The sequence below is a fragment of the Hyla sarda genome, chromosome 6 (assembly GCF_029499605.1).
Source record: "Hyla sarda isolate aHylSar1 chromosome 6, aHylSar1.hap1, whole genome shotgun sequence".
Classification (NCBI taxonomy): domain Eukaryota; kingdom Metazoa; phylum Chordata; class Amphibia; order Anura; family Hylidae; genus Hyla; species Hyla sarda.
This window is the reverse complement of record NC_079194.1, coordinates 38,182,647-38,195,733: the sequence shown is the minus strand read 5'-3', so window position 1 is coordinate 38,195,733 and position 13,087 is coordinate 38,182,647. Positions and strand designations below refer to the sequence as shown.

The window sequence follows — 13,087 nt, the reverse complement described above, 5'->3', positions numbered from 1 at the left end:
GAGCTGAGCATGCCACTCAGCTCCCTGGTTTTTTTTATGTGATTTTGTAAATACAAACAACAAAACAAAGTAACAATGATGTCATGAAAGGCCCTCTTGCGGGCTACAATATGCTTGAAGAGAGAACAAAAGAGCTTGCGTCAGATAGAATACAAACAATAATTTCACAGAGGGGAATGCTCAGTAGTGTGAAACAATTTGAGAATGGATCAATGACCTTTATGAAATGTCTGTAGTAGTCAGTATGGGAGAAAAGTGAGGGAGAGAAAAAAATAAAAAAAAATCTACGGTTAAGCAGGAAGGCGTAACCCACCCAATGTATCCCCCAGGGAACCCAAACAATACCATTCCGTAGAACTAAACTGTGTAACTATATCAATTATTTCTGCTGTCGTATAATGTGAAAGAATGAATACTTCCCACTTGTTAAAAAATGTTGCAGTGCATGTGTCTTTATGGCGTTCCAACCTATCAATCCCACAGCGAAGGCGCTATCGGGGATATCCAGTTGTGAAAAATACATCTTAGTGCTACTAATAGGACAATGTGGACTAGGGGAGGCCATTTAGGTGTATTTGTGTGCATGTGGGCCGATTCTGGAGGTCTACATTGGTGGAACAATAGAGCTCTGGGGGTGTAAGGCAAAGTCAGTCCCCAAGTGTCTTTGATATATAGCAGCACCGTGTTCCAATACTCCACTATAGTCGAGCATGTCTATACACTTTGCCACATATTAGTCAGGGGGGTGGAGCATTTGAGACAGGCTGTAATCCTATCAGGAAAACCCCGGGAAGGGAGGATATTAAATATGTATAGAGCCTTATGGGCAAATTAAAAATACGTTTCTCGCCATCGTTCGTTTATAATGTGGCGACGAACCATCTGCCAGCCATGCAACACACATTCAGAGATATCATCCTCCTGGATGACCATGAGGAGAACATCTCATTAGGGTCTAGTTTGATCAGTATCCTTCTAATTGTAGGATAAATGATCGATATGGTCAATTTGTGAGGACTGGTACCTATGAGCCTATCAAATTCGTGATCAAGAGATTCCTTAGACATGTTTCTTAAGCGTGACGTGAGGAAGGAGTGTAGGCAGATTATCGGGAAAGTATGAGAGGGGGGTAGCTCAAATTTGGACATGATAGCTTGTGGCGAGAGCCATTGCTTGCTCAGACCATCTACAAGATGATGAACCATGGTCAATCCTTTGGATGTCCATTCCGTTAGAATCCAGGATGGGATGTCGGCTGGATACTCAGGGTGTCCCATTAAGGGAAGGTGTTTGGAAATTAAGAAGGGAAATTGAAATAGTTTCCGAACCTCCTTCCACGTCTCCACCGTGTCTTGAAGCAAGACGGAGTGTTTAACTAGGGGGGGGGGGGGGAGTTTGGCATAAGCGGTGTGGAGAAGGGCTGTTATGTTCCACGGTGCCGCTAATTCTCTCTCTAAGTCAGTGATGGCGTGAAAGGGGGAACCATGTATCCAGTCGATTACAAATCTGAGCAAACAAGACAGATTATATCCCCTCACGTTTGGAAAATTAAGGCCTCCCTCCTGTTTGCTAAACATGAGTTTGGCTAAGGCGATCCGAGGCTGTCTGCCCGCCCAAATAAATTTGGTGAAAGCTGAATTGAGACCCCTGATGTCGGTGTGTTTTAGTAATAAGGGAAGGGTTTGTAAGGGATAAAGGAGTCTGGAGAAACTCACCATCTTGAGTAAATGGCACCTACCCATGAAGGTGAGTGGGAGGTTGCCCCATCTCGAGAGTTCCGCACGTATTTTAGAGAAGAGTGGGGGATAATTCAGATTATAAACAGTATCCAGGGTTTTCCCTATTTTTATTCCTAGATATGTAACGGAGGAGGATGCTATCTTAATTCCCACGTCCTGAACTAAGGGTAACCAACGCGGGGGACTAGTGCCCAGGGCAAGTAATTCCGATTTGTTAAGATTTATTTTATAACCCGAGAATGTACCGAAAATGTGAAGATGTGTTAGAATACGCCCCAAAGACGTATCCAGTGAATTAATAAATAACAGGACATCATCCGCGAACATGGGGAGCTTAACTTTTTTTCCCCCAATAGGAATTCCTGAATATACGCCGGAAACTAGTAGAGATCTGGCAAGAGGTTCCAGAGTTAGATCGAATAGGAGGGGAGAGATTGGGCATCCCTGTCTCATTCCCTTAAATAAGGATATAGGGGCCGACAGTATCCCCTGGGTATACACCCGTGCCAGTGGTGCCCGATAAATCCCGGATAAATAGGATCTGAATGCCCCATGAAGTCATATTCAGTCTAGCACCATCCCCAGCCAGTCCCAGTGTACATTATCAAAAGCCTTCTCGGCATCCAATGCTAGAAGAGCAGGTTTGTCGCCCGGCTGGGGATGATGCTGCAGCCGATCCAGTACCGCCAGAACTGTTCTTATGTTCATGGTGGCCGACCTGTTTCTGATGAATCCCACCTGGTGGGAACCTACAAGTGTGGGCATAAAGCGCGCTAACCTATCAGCCAGAATTTTAGAAAGTATCTTGATTAATTAAGGATATGGGACGATAGGAATTAGGGTCTGTTATATCTTTGCCCGGTTTTGGTAGGACTTTGATATATGCCATAGAGGAGTCATTAGACAATTGGCCGGAGCATATGTATTCACGGAATACCTCAACTAGGGCCGGGGATACCTGAGGTAGGAGGGACTTATAGAAGTCCCCTGAGTATCTGTCAGGGCCAGGCGCCTTATTATTGTGTAACTGTCGGATTACAAGGGCGACTTCCTCCTCCGTTATCTGGGCATTGAGGATCTCCCTCTGGTCATCCGTCAGCTTAGGTGAGGTTACTCCCCTTAAGAAGTCTGCACCCACAGATAGATCAGAGGGAGAGTCCTCATATAATTTGGTATAGAAGTTAGCTAGGATTTTATTTACTAGATGGGGGTCCGTTTTTAGTGTTCCCTTTGTGTCTTTCAACGCCGTTATGTGTGTAGGGGGGTGTTTACCTCTCACCAATCGTGCCGTTAACCAACCTGCTTTATTCCCATATTTAAAGAGATCTACTTCAAAATGCGAACGTTTTAGCCTCTCACGCCGGTCCAGCCATAATTCTAAATCTGCCCTGGTCGCCTTCCATTTCTCTCTGTGTAATTCTGTAGGGGAGGCAAGAAATAGATTATAAGCATTACATAATTGGGTACTAGCTTCGTTAAATTTAGTAAGGGAAGTACGTTTTAGGGTGGACATGTGAGCTATTAGCCTGCCTCTAAGTAACGCTTTTCCAGTTTCCCAATATAAAACTGGATTTGAAAGGTGCGTTGCGTTGTGTACTGCATATTCCAACCACCACTCCCTCAACTCATCAACAAAGGAATCATCTTTCACTAGCAAAGTTGGAAATCTCCACAATATATCAGACCCATGGGGGCAAGATGAATAAAATTGCAGTACTACCGGAGCATGATCTGATAGAGCCAGCTCTCCAATGTCCAAGAAGTCCACTCAATGACAGAGTTCAGAGCTAATTAAGAAATAGTCTATTCCCGGCATTGGAGAAGTGGGTAAAAGTCCTGTCATCCGGGTGAGTCAAACGCCATATATCTTGCATATCTACTTCCAGAAATAGGGGGAGGACACAGTCGCTGGCTCTGTTAGTTACAGGCTGACGGGGAATATGGGTGCTCTTACTGTCTACTAGTGGGTCCAAAACCGTATTAAGGTCACCCCCCAGGAATTTCCCAGGGACCACATCATTCTCAATTGTGGCTGCGAGGTCCTGATAAAAGGATCTGTTTTCGCCATTATGTGCATACACGTTGTAGATGTTAAGGGTTTCCCCGTTATGTTCAAGAACTAGATGGGATAAACGTCCGTCAGTGTCTCCTGTGTGAGAAATCTGGGTGCATGCGAAGGATTTGTGGAGTAGGGTAAGAACCCCCGCTTTCCCCTCCTTTGCCGGCGAGCCATAAACCTGCCCCACCCACTGTTAGTGCATTCTAAAAAAAATCATCCCCTGCTAAATGGGTCTCTTGGAGTAGCACTATGTCCGGGAGGAAACGTTTTATGTATCGTAGGAAGAGCCTGCGTTTATGGGAGGAGCGTAAACCCTTGACATTCCACAATAAAATCTTAACCTTTAGACTGTATTAGTGGTGGGAACAATCTCATGGGACAGTATACAGCATAGTATAGTCCATTAACAAGAGTGAGAAATATATCATCATAGAAAATGTTATCAAGCTGCCTCCCCTTGATGAAAAGAATCCCATGGGTACCCTCTCTGACAGGAGTATAGAAAACCTGGCATCTCGGGGCATCAAGCGTTAGCTCATAAGAAGAAGAAATAGAACAATGGCATAAAATGAAGCTCAATGGGTATTTGGTCAGTGTGAATACCCTGCCTATGAGTAAAGGACTTTTTTCGGGCGACATAGGAGACTAACTGTGAAGTAAAAGTCTGTGAAGTAAAAGTAAGCCTCCGTACTCCCCCAGGTAATTATCTAGACTAGCAAAGGCCCCCGAATATAAGAATAAAGGCGCTTTAACCTGCCCCAAAAGCTATACATACTATAGTAGATGTTATGGCAACTTAAGCGGCAGGAGGAGCATACAAAAAAAAGGAGTATACAAAAAAAAAAACAATAGTGAAATGTCAGCATAAAAAGTCACGGTGTGTTTGGCCTCCAGGCCCGATCATGTCCCAGAAGTCCATCTTGTCCATTGTGAAATCAAGGTAGCGGAACCTTTCAGTCTGGTGAAGATTGACGACCACCTCCATGTCCTCTCCTAGGAGAGCGGAATCATTTGCGTTGGTCTCTTGGAGCAGGGGATCCCTCATCTCCTCTCGCGGCCGATCTAGATCGTTGAGCACAGTGAGTCTCTCTGGGCGATCTCGACCGGCGGCGTCTTGGCGATCTTGTCCGTGTCGAGCGTTGCGAGGGGGATGGCGGGATCTGTTCAAGTGCAGAGGCTGCCTCCTCAGGTGTCTTGTATACCTTTACTGTTCCATCAGCTTGAAACACCCGTAAGGTCGCCGGGTATTGAAGTTGGAATCATACGTTCGCTTTATAGTGTGAGGAACAAATGGCGCTGAAAGCTCTCCTACGTTTTGCCACGTCCACAGAAAAGTCCTCAAAGAGTAGGAGGCGCATTCCCTGAATCACAAGCAGTTGCTGTAAGCACCGGTATGCTTGCAGTATTTCAATGTTGTCGTTAACCTCTTAAGGACCCAGCCATTTTACACCTTAGGACCCGGCCATTTTTTGAACATCTGACCACTGTCACTTTAAACATTAATAACTCTGGAATGCTTTTAGTTATCATTCTGATTCCGAGATAGTTTTTTCGTGACATATTCTACTTTAACATAGTGGTAAAAAAAAATTGTAACTTGCATCCTTTCTTGGTGAAAAATTTGAAAATTTTAGGAAAAATTAGAAAATTTAGCATTTTTCTAACTTTGAAGCTCTCTGTTTGTAAGGAAAATGGATATTTAAAATATTTTTTTTTTCACATATACAATATGTCTACTTTATGTTTGCATCATAAAATTGACAAGTTTTTACTTTTGGAAGACACCAGAGGGCTTCAAAGTTCAGCAGCAATTTTCCAATTTTTCACAAAATTTCCAAACTCACTATTTTTAAGGGACCAGTTCAGGTTTGAAGTGGATTTGAAGGGTCTTCATCTTAGAAATACCCCACAAATAACCCCATTATAAAAACTGCACCCCCCAAAGTATACAAAATGATATTCGGTCAGCCTTTTAACCCTTTAGGGGTTTCACAGGCATAGCAGGAAAGTGAAGGAGTAAATTCACAATCTTCATTTTTTACACTCGCGTGTTCTTGTAGACCCAATTTTAGAATTTTTACGAGGGGTAAAAGGAGAAAAAGTATACTTTGTATATTTGTAGCCCAATTTCTCTCGAGTAAGCACATACCTCATATGTCTATGTAAAGTATTCGGTGGGCGCAGTAGAGGGCTCAGAACCGAAGGAGTGACAAGGGGATTTTGGAGAGTACGTTATTCTGAAATGGTTTTTGGGGGGCATGTTGCATTTAGGAAGCCCCTATGGTGCCAGAACAGCAAAAAAAAACACATGCCATACCAATTTGGAAACAAGACCCCTTGAGGAACGTAACAAGGATTTAAGTGAGCCTTAATACCCCACAGGTGTTTCACGACTTTTGCATATGTAAAAAAATAAAATAAAATTTCACTAAAATGTGTGTTTCCCCCCAAATTTCACATTTTTGCAAGGGTTAATAGCAGAAAATACCCCCCAAAATTTGTAACCCCATCTCTTCTGAGTATGGAGGTACCCCATAATTTGACCTGAAGTGCACTACAGGCGAACTACAATGCTCAGAAGATAAGGAGTCATATTTGGCTTTTTGAGAGCAAATTTTGCTCGATTGCATGTCCCATATAGGAAGCCCCTATGGTGCCAGGACAGCAAAAAATACCCACATGGCACACCATTTTGGAAACTAGACCCCTTGAGGAACGTAACAAGGAATTAAGTGAGCCTTAATATCCCACACGGGTTTCACGACTTTTGCATACGTAAAAAAAAAAAATAATAATTCATTAAAATGGGTATTTCCCCCCCAAATTTCAAATTTTTGCAAGGGTTAATAGCAAAAAATACCCCCCAAAATTTGAAACACCATCTCTTCTGAGTATGGAGGTACCCCATAAGTTGACCTGAAGTGCACTACGAGCGAACTACAATGCTCAGAAGAGAAGGAGTCATATTTGGCTTTTTGAGAGCAAATTTTGCTCGGGGGGGGGGGGGGGGGGGGGGGGATGTCGCATTTAGGAAGCCCCTATGGTGCCAGGACAGCAAAATAACCCCCACATGCCATACCATTTTGGAAACTAGACCCCTTGAGGAACGTAACAAGGGGTACAGTGAGAATTCACCCCCACTGGTGTCTGTCAGATCTTTGGAACAGTGGTCTGTGCAACATTTTTAATTTGCACAGCCCACTGTTCCAAAGATCTGTCAGACACTAGTGGGGGGTAAATTCTCACTGCACCCCTTATTACATTCCGTGAGGGGTGTAGTTTCCAAAATGGGGTCACATGTGGGGTTTTGTTTTTTTTGCGTTTGTCAAAACCGCTGTAACAATCAGCCACCTCTGTGCAAATCACCTCAAATGTACATGGTGCACTCTCCCTTCTGGGTCTTGTTGTGCGCCCCCAGAGCACTTTACGCCTACATATGGGGTATCTCCGTACTCGGGAGAAATTAAATTACAAATTTTGGGGGGCTTTTTTCCCTTTTACCTCTTGTCAAAATGAAAAGTATAGGGCAACACCAGCATGTTAGTGTAAAAAATTTATTTTTTTACACTAACATGCTGGTGTAGACCCCAACTTCACATTTTCATAAGGGGTGAAAGGAGAAAAAGCCCCCCAAAATTTGTTAGGCAATTTCTCCCGAGTACGGCAATACCCCATATGTGACCCTAAACTGTTGCCTTGAAATACGACAGGGCTCCAAAGTGAGAGCGCCATGCGCATTTGAGGCCTAAATTAGGGATTTGCATAGGGGTGGACATAGGGGTATTCTACGCCAGTGATTCCCAAACAGGGTGCCTCCAGCTGTTGTAAAACTCCCAGCATGCTTGGACAGTCAACGGCTGTCCAGCAATACTGGGAGTTGTTTTGCAACAGCTGGAGGCTCCATTTTGGCAACAGTGGCCTACCAGACTTTTTTCATTTTTATTGGGGAGGGGAGGGGGGCTGTGTAGGGGTATGTGTATATGTAGTGTTTTTTACTTTTTATTTTATTTTGTGTTAGTGTAGTGTAGTGTTTTTAGGGTACAGTCACATGGGCGGGGGGTTACAGCGAGTTTGAGCTGCCGCGCAAAATTTGCTGCATCGCAAACTTGCAGCCTGATACTCACTGTAAGCCCCCTGCCCATGTGAATGTACCCTGTACATTCACAGGGGGGACCTCCAGCTGTTGCAAAACTACAACTCCCAGCATGCACAGTCTATCAGTGCATGCTGGTAGTTATAGTTTTGCAACAGCTGGAGGCACACGGGTTGGGAAACACTGAGTTAGGAAACAGACAATGTTTCCCAACCAGTGTGCCTCCAGTTGTTGCAAAGCCACTACTCCCAAACATTCTCAAACATGCTGGGAGTAGTAGTTGGCAACATCTTTAGAGCCAGATGTTGCCGAACTACAACTCCCAGCATGCTTGGAGTTGTAGTTTTGCAACATCTGGGGGACTACAGTTTGCAGACCACTAATACAATGGTTCCCAATCTGTGCCCTTCCAGATGTTGCAAAACTACAACTCCCAGTATGCCAAAACTGTCCAGGCATGCTGGGAGTTGTAGTTCTGCAACATCTGAAGGGCCAGATGTTACAGAACTACAACTCCCAGCATGCCTGGACAGTAAGGGCATGCTGAGGATGTGTAGTTTTGCAACATCTGGAAGGGCACAGTGGTCTCCAAACTGTGGACCTCCAGATGTTGCAAAACTGCAACTCCCAGCATGCCCAGAAGCCAAGGGCTGTCTGGGCATGCTGGGAGTTGTAGTTTACAGGGTCCCATTACAGCAATGCATGTTGCTTTACGGCGATGTGCATTGCTGTAAAGGGCCCGACCGCGGCTGAAGATCTACTCACCTGTCGCCGCCGCCGCCGCCGTCTCCGCCGCCAGGATCCTGGTCTTCAGGGACGAGGTAAGTACCGGGGCCGGTCCCCAGCACTCCCCCGTCCCCCGCCGCGTCCTCCGGTCTTAATCTCGTCCTCTCCGGACTTTCAGGGGCCGGGCAGGACGGGAGGAAGTAACCGCCCCCCTCCTGCGATTGGTCGGTTAACTAACCGACAGATCGCAGGGTATAGGAGGAGGTGGTCGGCTTGCCACCTTGCTCCTTTACGTTAGCATGGTCTTGGCTGTCTGTGACAGCCGGGAACATGCAAAATTACCGGGCGGTCAGGTCCCAGAGACCCGATCAGCCTGGTATCGCCGCAGATCGCAAGGGCGATTTCCCTTGCGATTTGCGGTGATCGCCGACATGGGGGGCCTACATGGCCCCCCTCGGCGTTTGCCCTGGATGCCTGCTGAAGGATTTCAGCAGGCATCCAGTTCTGATGTCTGCCCGGCGCGCGGCAGAGACTGGAAAACGCCAGGGCGTATGGATACGCCCTGGGTCCTTAAGGCCCAGGGTGTGAGGGCGTATCCATACGCCCTGGGTCCTTAAGAGGTTAAAATTAAGTAAGCGAAGTATTACTTGATGCGGTCTATTCGCCAAAGCAGCTGGAGTTTCTCTGGAGGAGGTGGAAGCTGGACCTATCCTGTGAGCCCTCTCTACCCGGCATGGGTGAGAGAGACCTAAAGTTTTAGGGAGGTCCCTTTCACAAAAGTGCTGCAGATCCTGTTGCGTCACAGTTTCTTTAACCCCCACTATTCGTAAATTATTTTTCCGGGACCTATTTTCGAGGTCCTCTAACTTTTCACTCATTCTAGCAAGCTCAGATTCAGCATTGTGCAGTCGCCTTTCTGCAATGACGTCACAATCTTCCAGGTGAGACACTCTTTGCTCCACCTCATTCAAGCGACTGGAGTGTGCTTCAACTTCCAGCTGAAGGTTCTGCAGTGTAGCTTTTAAAACTTCCTCCACAATATGTTGCACATTTGGGGTGATACGTGCTGCCATCTCAGAGGCAAGGAGCTGGTAGTCTATTGTCATAGGGGCTCCCTGAGCAGAAGTGGACAGTTGTGGGAGGCCAGGATCCACAGGGGGGCTGCTAACAGGCTTATCTCCACCTGTGACTGTGCTAGGTAGGCTTATCTGTGCCTGTGATTGTTGGGGCAGTAACAGAGGTTGCCCTACCTCCATTTCATGGTCCTCGGCCGGAGAGTTCATTGGTGGCAGTGAGGAAGCCTTCCCCGCAGCGCGTGTATCTTCATGCGCTACGCTTTCTGTGCGGGAGGCACTCGTGGCGGCCATCTTCGCCGCGCTTCCCTGAGCTGCCGGGAGCGACGGCGCCGGAATCGCAGCCGCTACGCTGCGCTGTATGAAGCGCTCCATTCCGAGAGCTTCATTGAGGTCTCACAAGGCTGTGGGGACCCGCAAAATCCGAAAGGGGGCCGGTACCGGGCAGGTATGAGCTGGGGGGCGCGGGAGCTCTTCTCAGTAGCAGCCTACATCGGCCGCACCGGAACTGGAAGTTCCGTTCCCCTGTTTAATAACTTCTGATCACACTGGGTCTCAGAAGTGAGATCCGGTGTGATCAATCCCTCAGGCCCTGTACCACTACCCACAACATGGAATAGACTCTGTTCCATGATGGGGGTAGTAGTAAAAACACCAATGTAGCCTCCCCAGCCATCGGCAGACTCCCGCAGCCAGGGGAACTACCACTTCCATCATGGAAACAAGTCTGTTCCATGATGGGAGTAGTAGTAGTCCCAGCTGCGGGAGTCCGTAGGCAGCTGACTTTTCACACTAACTGATGAAAACTGATACAATAGGATGCCACAGAATGGCATCCTTTTGCATCAGTTTGCATCCGTTAGTAGTATAGTTTACGAGACAGTGACGAAAAAAAGGCCATGTGAACGTAGCCTAATAGTGATAAGGTGTGTGATATCTTTCCAATAAAGAATTGTATATAAAATAGTTGCCATTATTGGTAATTATATTATATGATTACATACCATATGCATCACAAGGACAATGTACACTTTTTTATGAGCTATAAACTTCTAAATTTAATTTCATTATTACCTTTTAGAAAGCTGCGCAACTCCAAAAATCGAAAATGCATTCCTCAAAACTGAACCCCAGGACAGTTATGACTCAGGCTCATATATCGAATTTGAGTGCAACGAAGACCATGTAATAAATGGGCCTATAAATGTTAAATGTGAGAATGGTCAATGGACCGAACTACCAGTATGTTACCGTAAGTACAATATTAAACTACACATTTACAAGTATTTAGTGTGTTGTTAAAAAAAAAGAGGAACAAATGAGTTTCCCTTTTACTTATCTTTTAGGTCCATGTAAAATCTCCACAGAAAATCTTAATTTACACAACATTCAGCTCCTTCCATCTGACAATTCTGACAATAATCCTGATATCACTCATATACACGGCACACGATTCAGTGTAACCTGCAAGTCAGGATTTAGACGACCAAATCAAGCAGCTTTGGTGATTGAATGTTCTGATGGAGAATTTAGGTATCCTAATTGCTTCTCTGGAAGTAAGTATTATTTATTGTTTATTTTTACTAACAATATGTTATATAAATGTTGCATTTCACATTTGAAAGCGTGGAATTATTTTTAAGGAGTTTCTGCTTTTCTTTTACAAAGCATGTTTCGTTTTATTTGTTTTTTAGTTATTAGTTTTCCCAATGACCTTACCAGTTTTTCCATCTCATAATGTGATGTATGAAGATTTTTCAGCTCCCATTAAGTATTTTGCAATAAGGTTAATTTTTTTGTCAATATAGTTTTTATTAAAATTAATCATAGTAACATAATTTTAACATAATAATAAGAAAATATAAATGTCATTTTTTTCAGGCTAGGTAGAATAAGAGAAAAATATTATATTAAAATAAATATAAAAGAGCATATACCTTATATACTCGAGTATAAGCCAAGTTTTTCAGCACAATTTTTCGTGCTGAAAATGCCCCCCACAGCTTATACTCGAGTAAAAAAAATACTGTTTTATGGGGGGGGGGGGGGGGGGGCTTGGCCGGGCCATCCATCTTTGCTGCAGGGACCATCCAACTAGTGATGCTGCATTGTCGCCGCCACACAGGGATATCCGTGTGTTGCAGACGTCAGTGATGTTAGGGACGTCCCAGTGTGGCGGCGGCAATGCAGTGTCACTAGTCTGGGGCCGGCCCGGAGTGGAGAAGAGGGCCTCCCGGGGAAGATGGACGGCCCAGACCGGCTCACCCTTCCCACCGGAATGCGGACGGTCCCTGCAGCTACTAAGCAACAGGACTGAGAGAACTGGGGAGGTGAGTAGACAACGAGGGGGACCTATATGATGACGGAGGGGGCGGTCTGGATGATGACAAGGGGGATATAGACTGGGGGTGATGATGACGGGGGTTTGACAGGGGGTGATGATGACGATGGGGGTCTGGATGATGACGGGGGGGTTGACAGGGGATGATGATGATGATAGGGGTGTCTGGATGATGACGGGGGGGGGTGAAGTATTTCCCCCCTAGGCTTATACTCAAGTCAATAAGTTTTCCCAGGTTTTGGGGGTGAAAGTAGGGGCCTCGGCTTATATTCGGACCAGCTAATACTCGAGTATATATGGTCGGTTTATTATACAGACAACTTCCCTGCAATGCGGATGTATATTACACATTGTTATTGTTTCGGTCATTCTTATTTGAACATTGTCACATAGACATCATGTTCCCTGTTTGATTCCCTAGAGACATGCCGAATAGATCAAGATGAACTTGATAAAAACAACTTGGAATTAGATGAAGTCCATGATAATGAAGTATACTATGAAGAAAATGAGAGAGTGTACTTTAAATGTAAGACTGGATATTATCGTAGGACTAGACCTATCGGAAAATGTTCTGGAGAAACACTGATCTATCCAAGCTGTACAGGTAAAGGTAATAAAATAATGTCATATTTAAAGAAAGTACGATAACCTGATACTACAAAAGCCAATGATGTTCACAATATCTGAACTATCAAAAGTTTTCTACTTATATTTGGAAATATTTCAGGACTTCTAAAACCTTGTTCATATTTTCAGGGCCTCCAATGTAGTGTCCAAGTAGAATTTTTGCACTATTGAGGTTTACCCAGTTGTTTTATTAATCCCAGTATTAAAAGATGTGACATCAGATGGCAGATCCTTGGGCTTTCTAGAAGAAAGGATCTTTGGGGCCTATCCCTTCCATCTGTAGCCAATATATGAACATTTAGTTTTATTTACATTGCAAGATTTAATTAATATTGTACATGTAAGATGCATAGTCAGCCTATATTTTTTTTATTTTTTATTTGAAATGAGGAACCCTCCCCCCCGCCCATATCGGCGATAGCTGCA

The 13,087-nt window shown here is 44.9% G+C and overlaps 1 protein-coding gene across 1 annotated transcript in view; it reads left to right on the top strand.

The window, feature by feature from the left end:
- LOC130275494 (coagulation factor XIII B chain-like) overlaps positions 1-13,087 on the top strand; it is a 429,154-nt gene that overhangs the window by 396,286 nt on the left and 19,781 nt on the right. Inside the window, exons 8-10 of the mRNA XM_056523540.1 lie at positions 10,772-10,942; positions 11,037-11,246; positions 12,453-12,638. Coding sequence (XP_056379515.1) covers positions 10,772-10,942; positions 11,037-11,246; positions 12,453-12,638 — 567 coding nt within the window. The remainder of the gene's footprint in view (positions 1-10,771; positions 10,943-11,036; positions 11,247-12,452; positions 12,639-13,087) is intronic.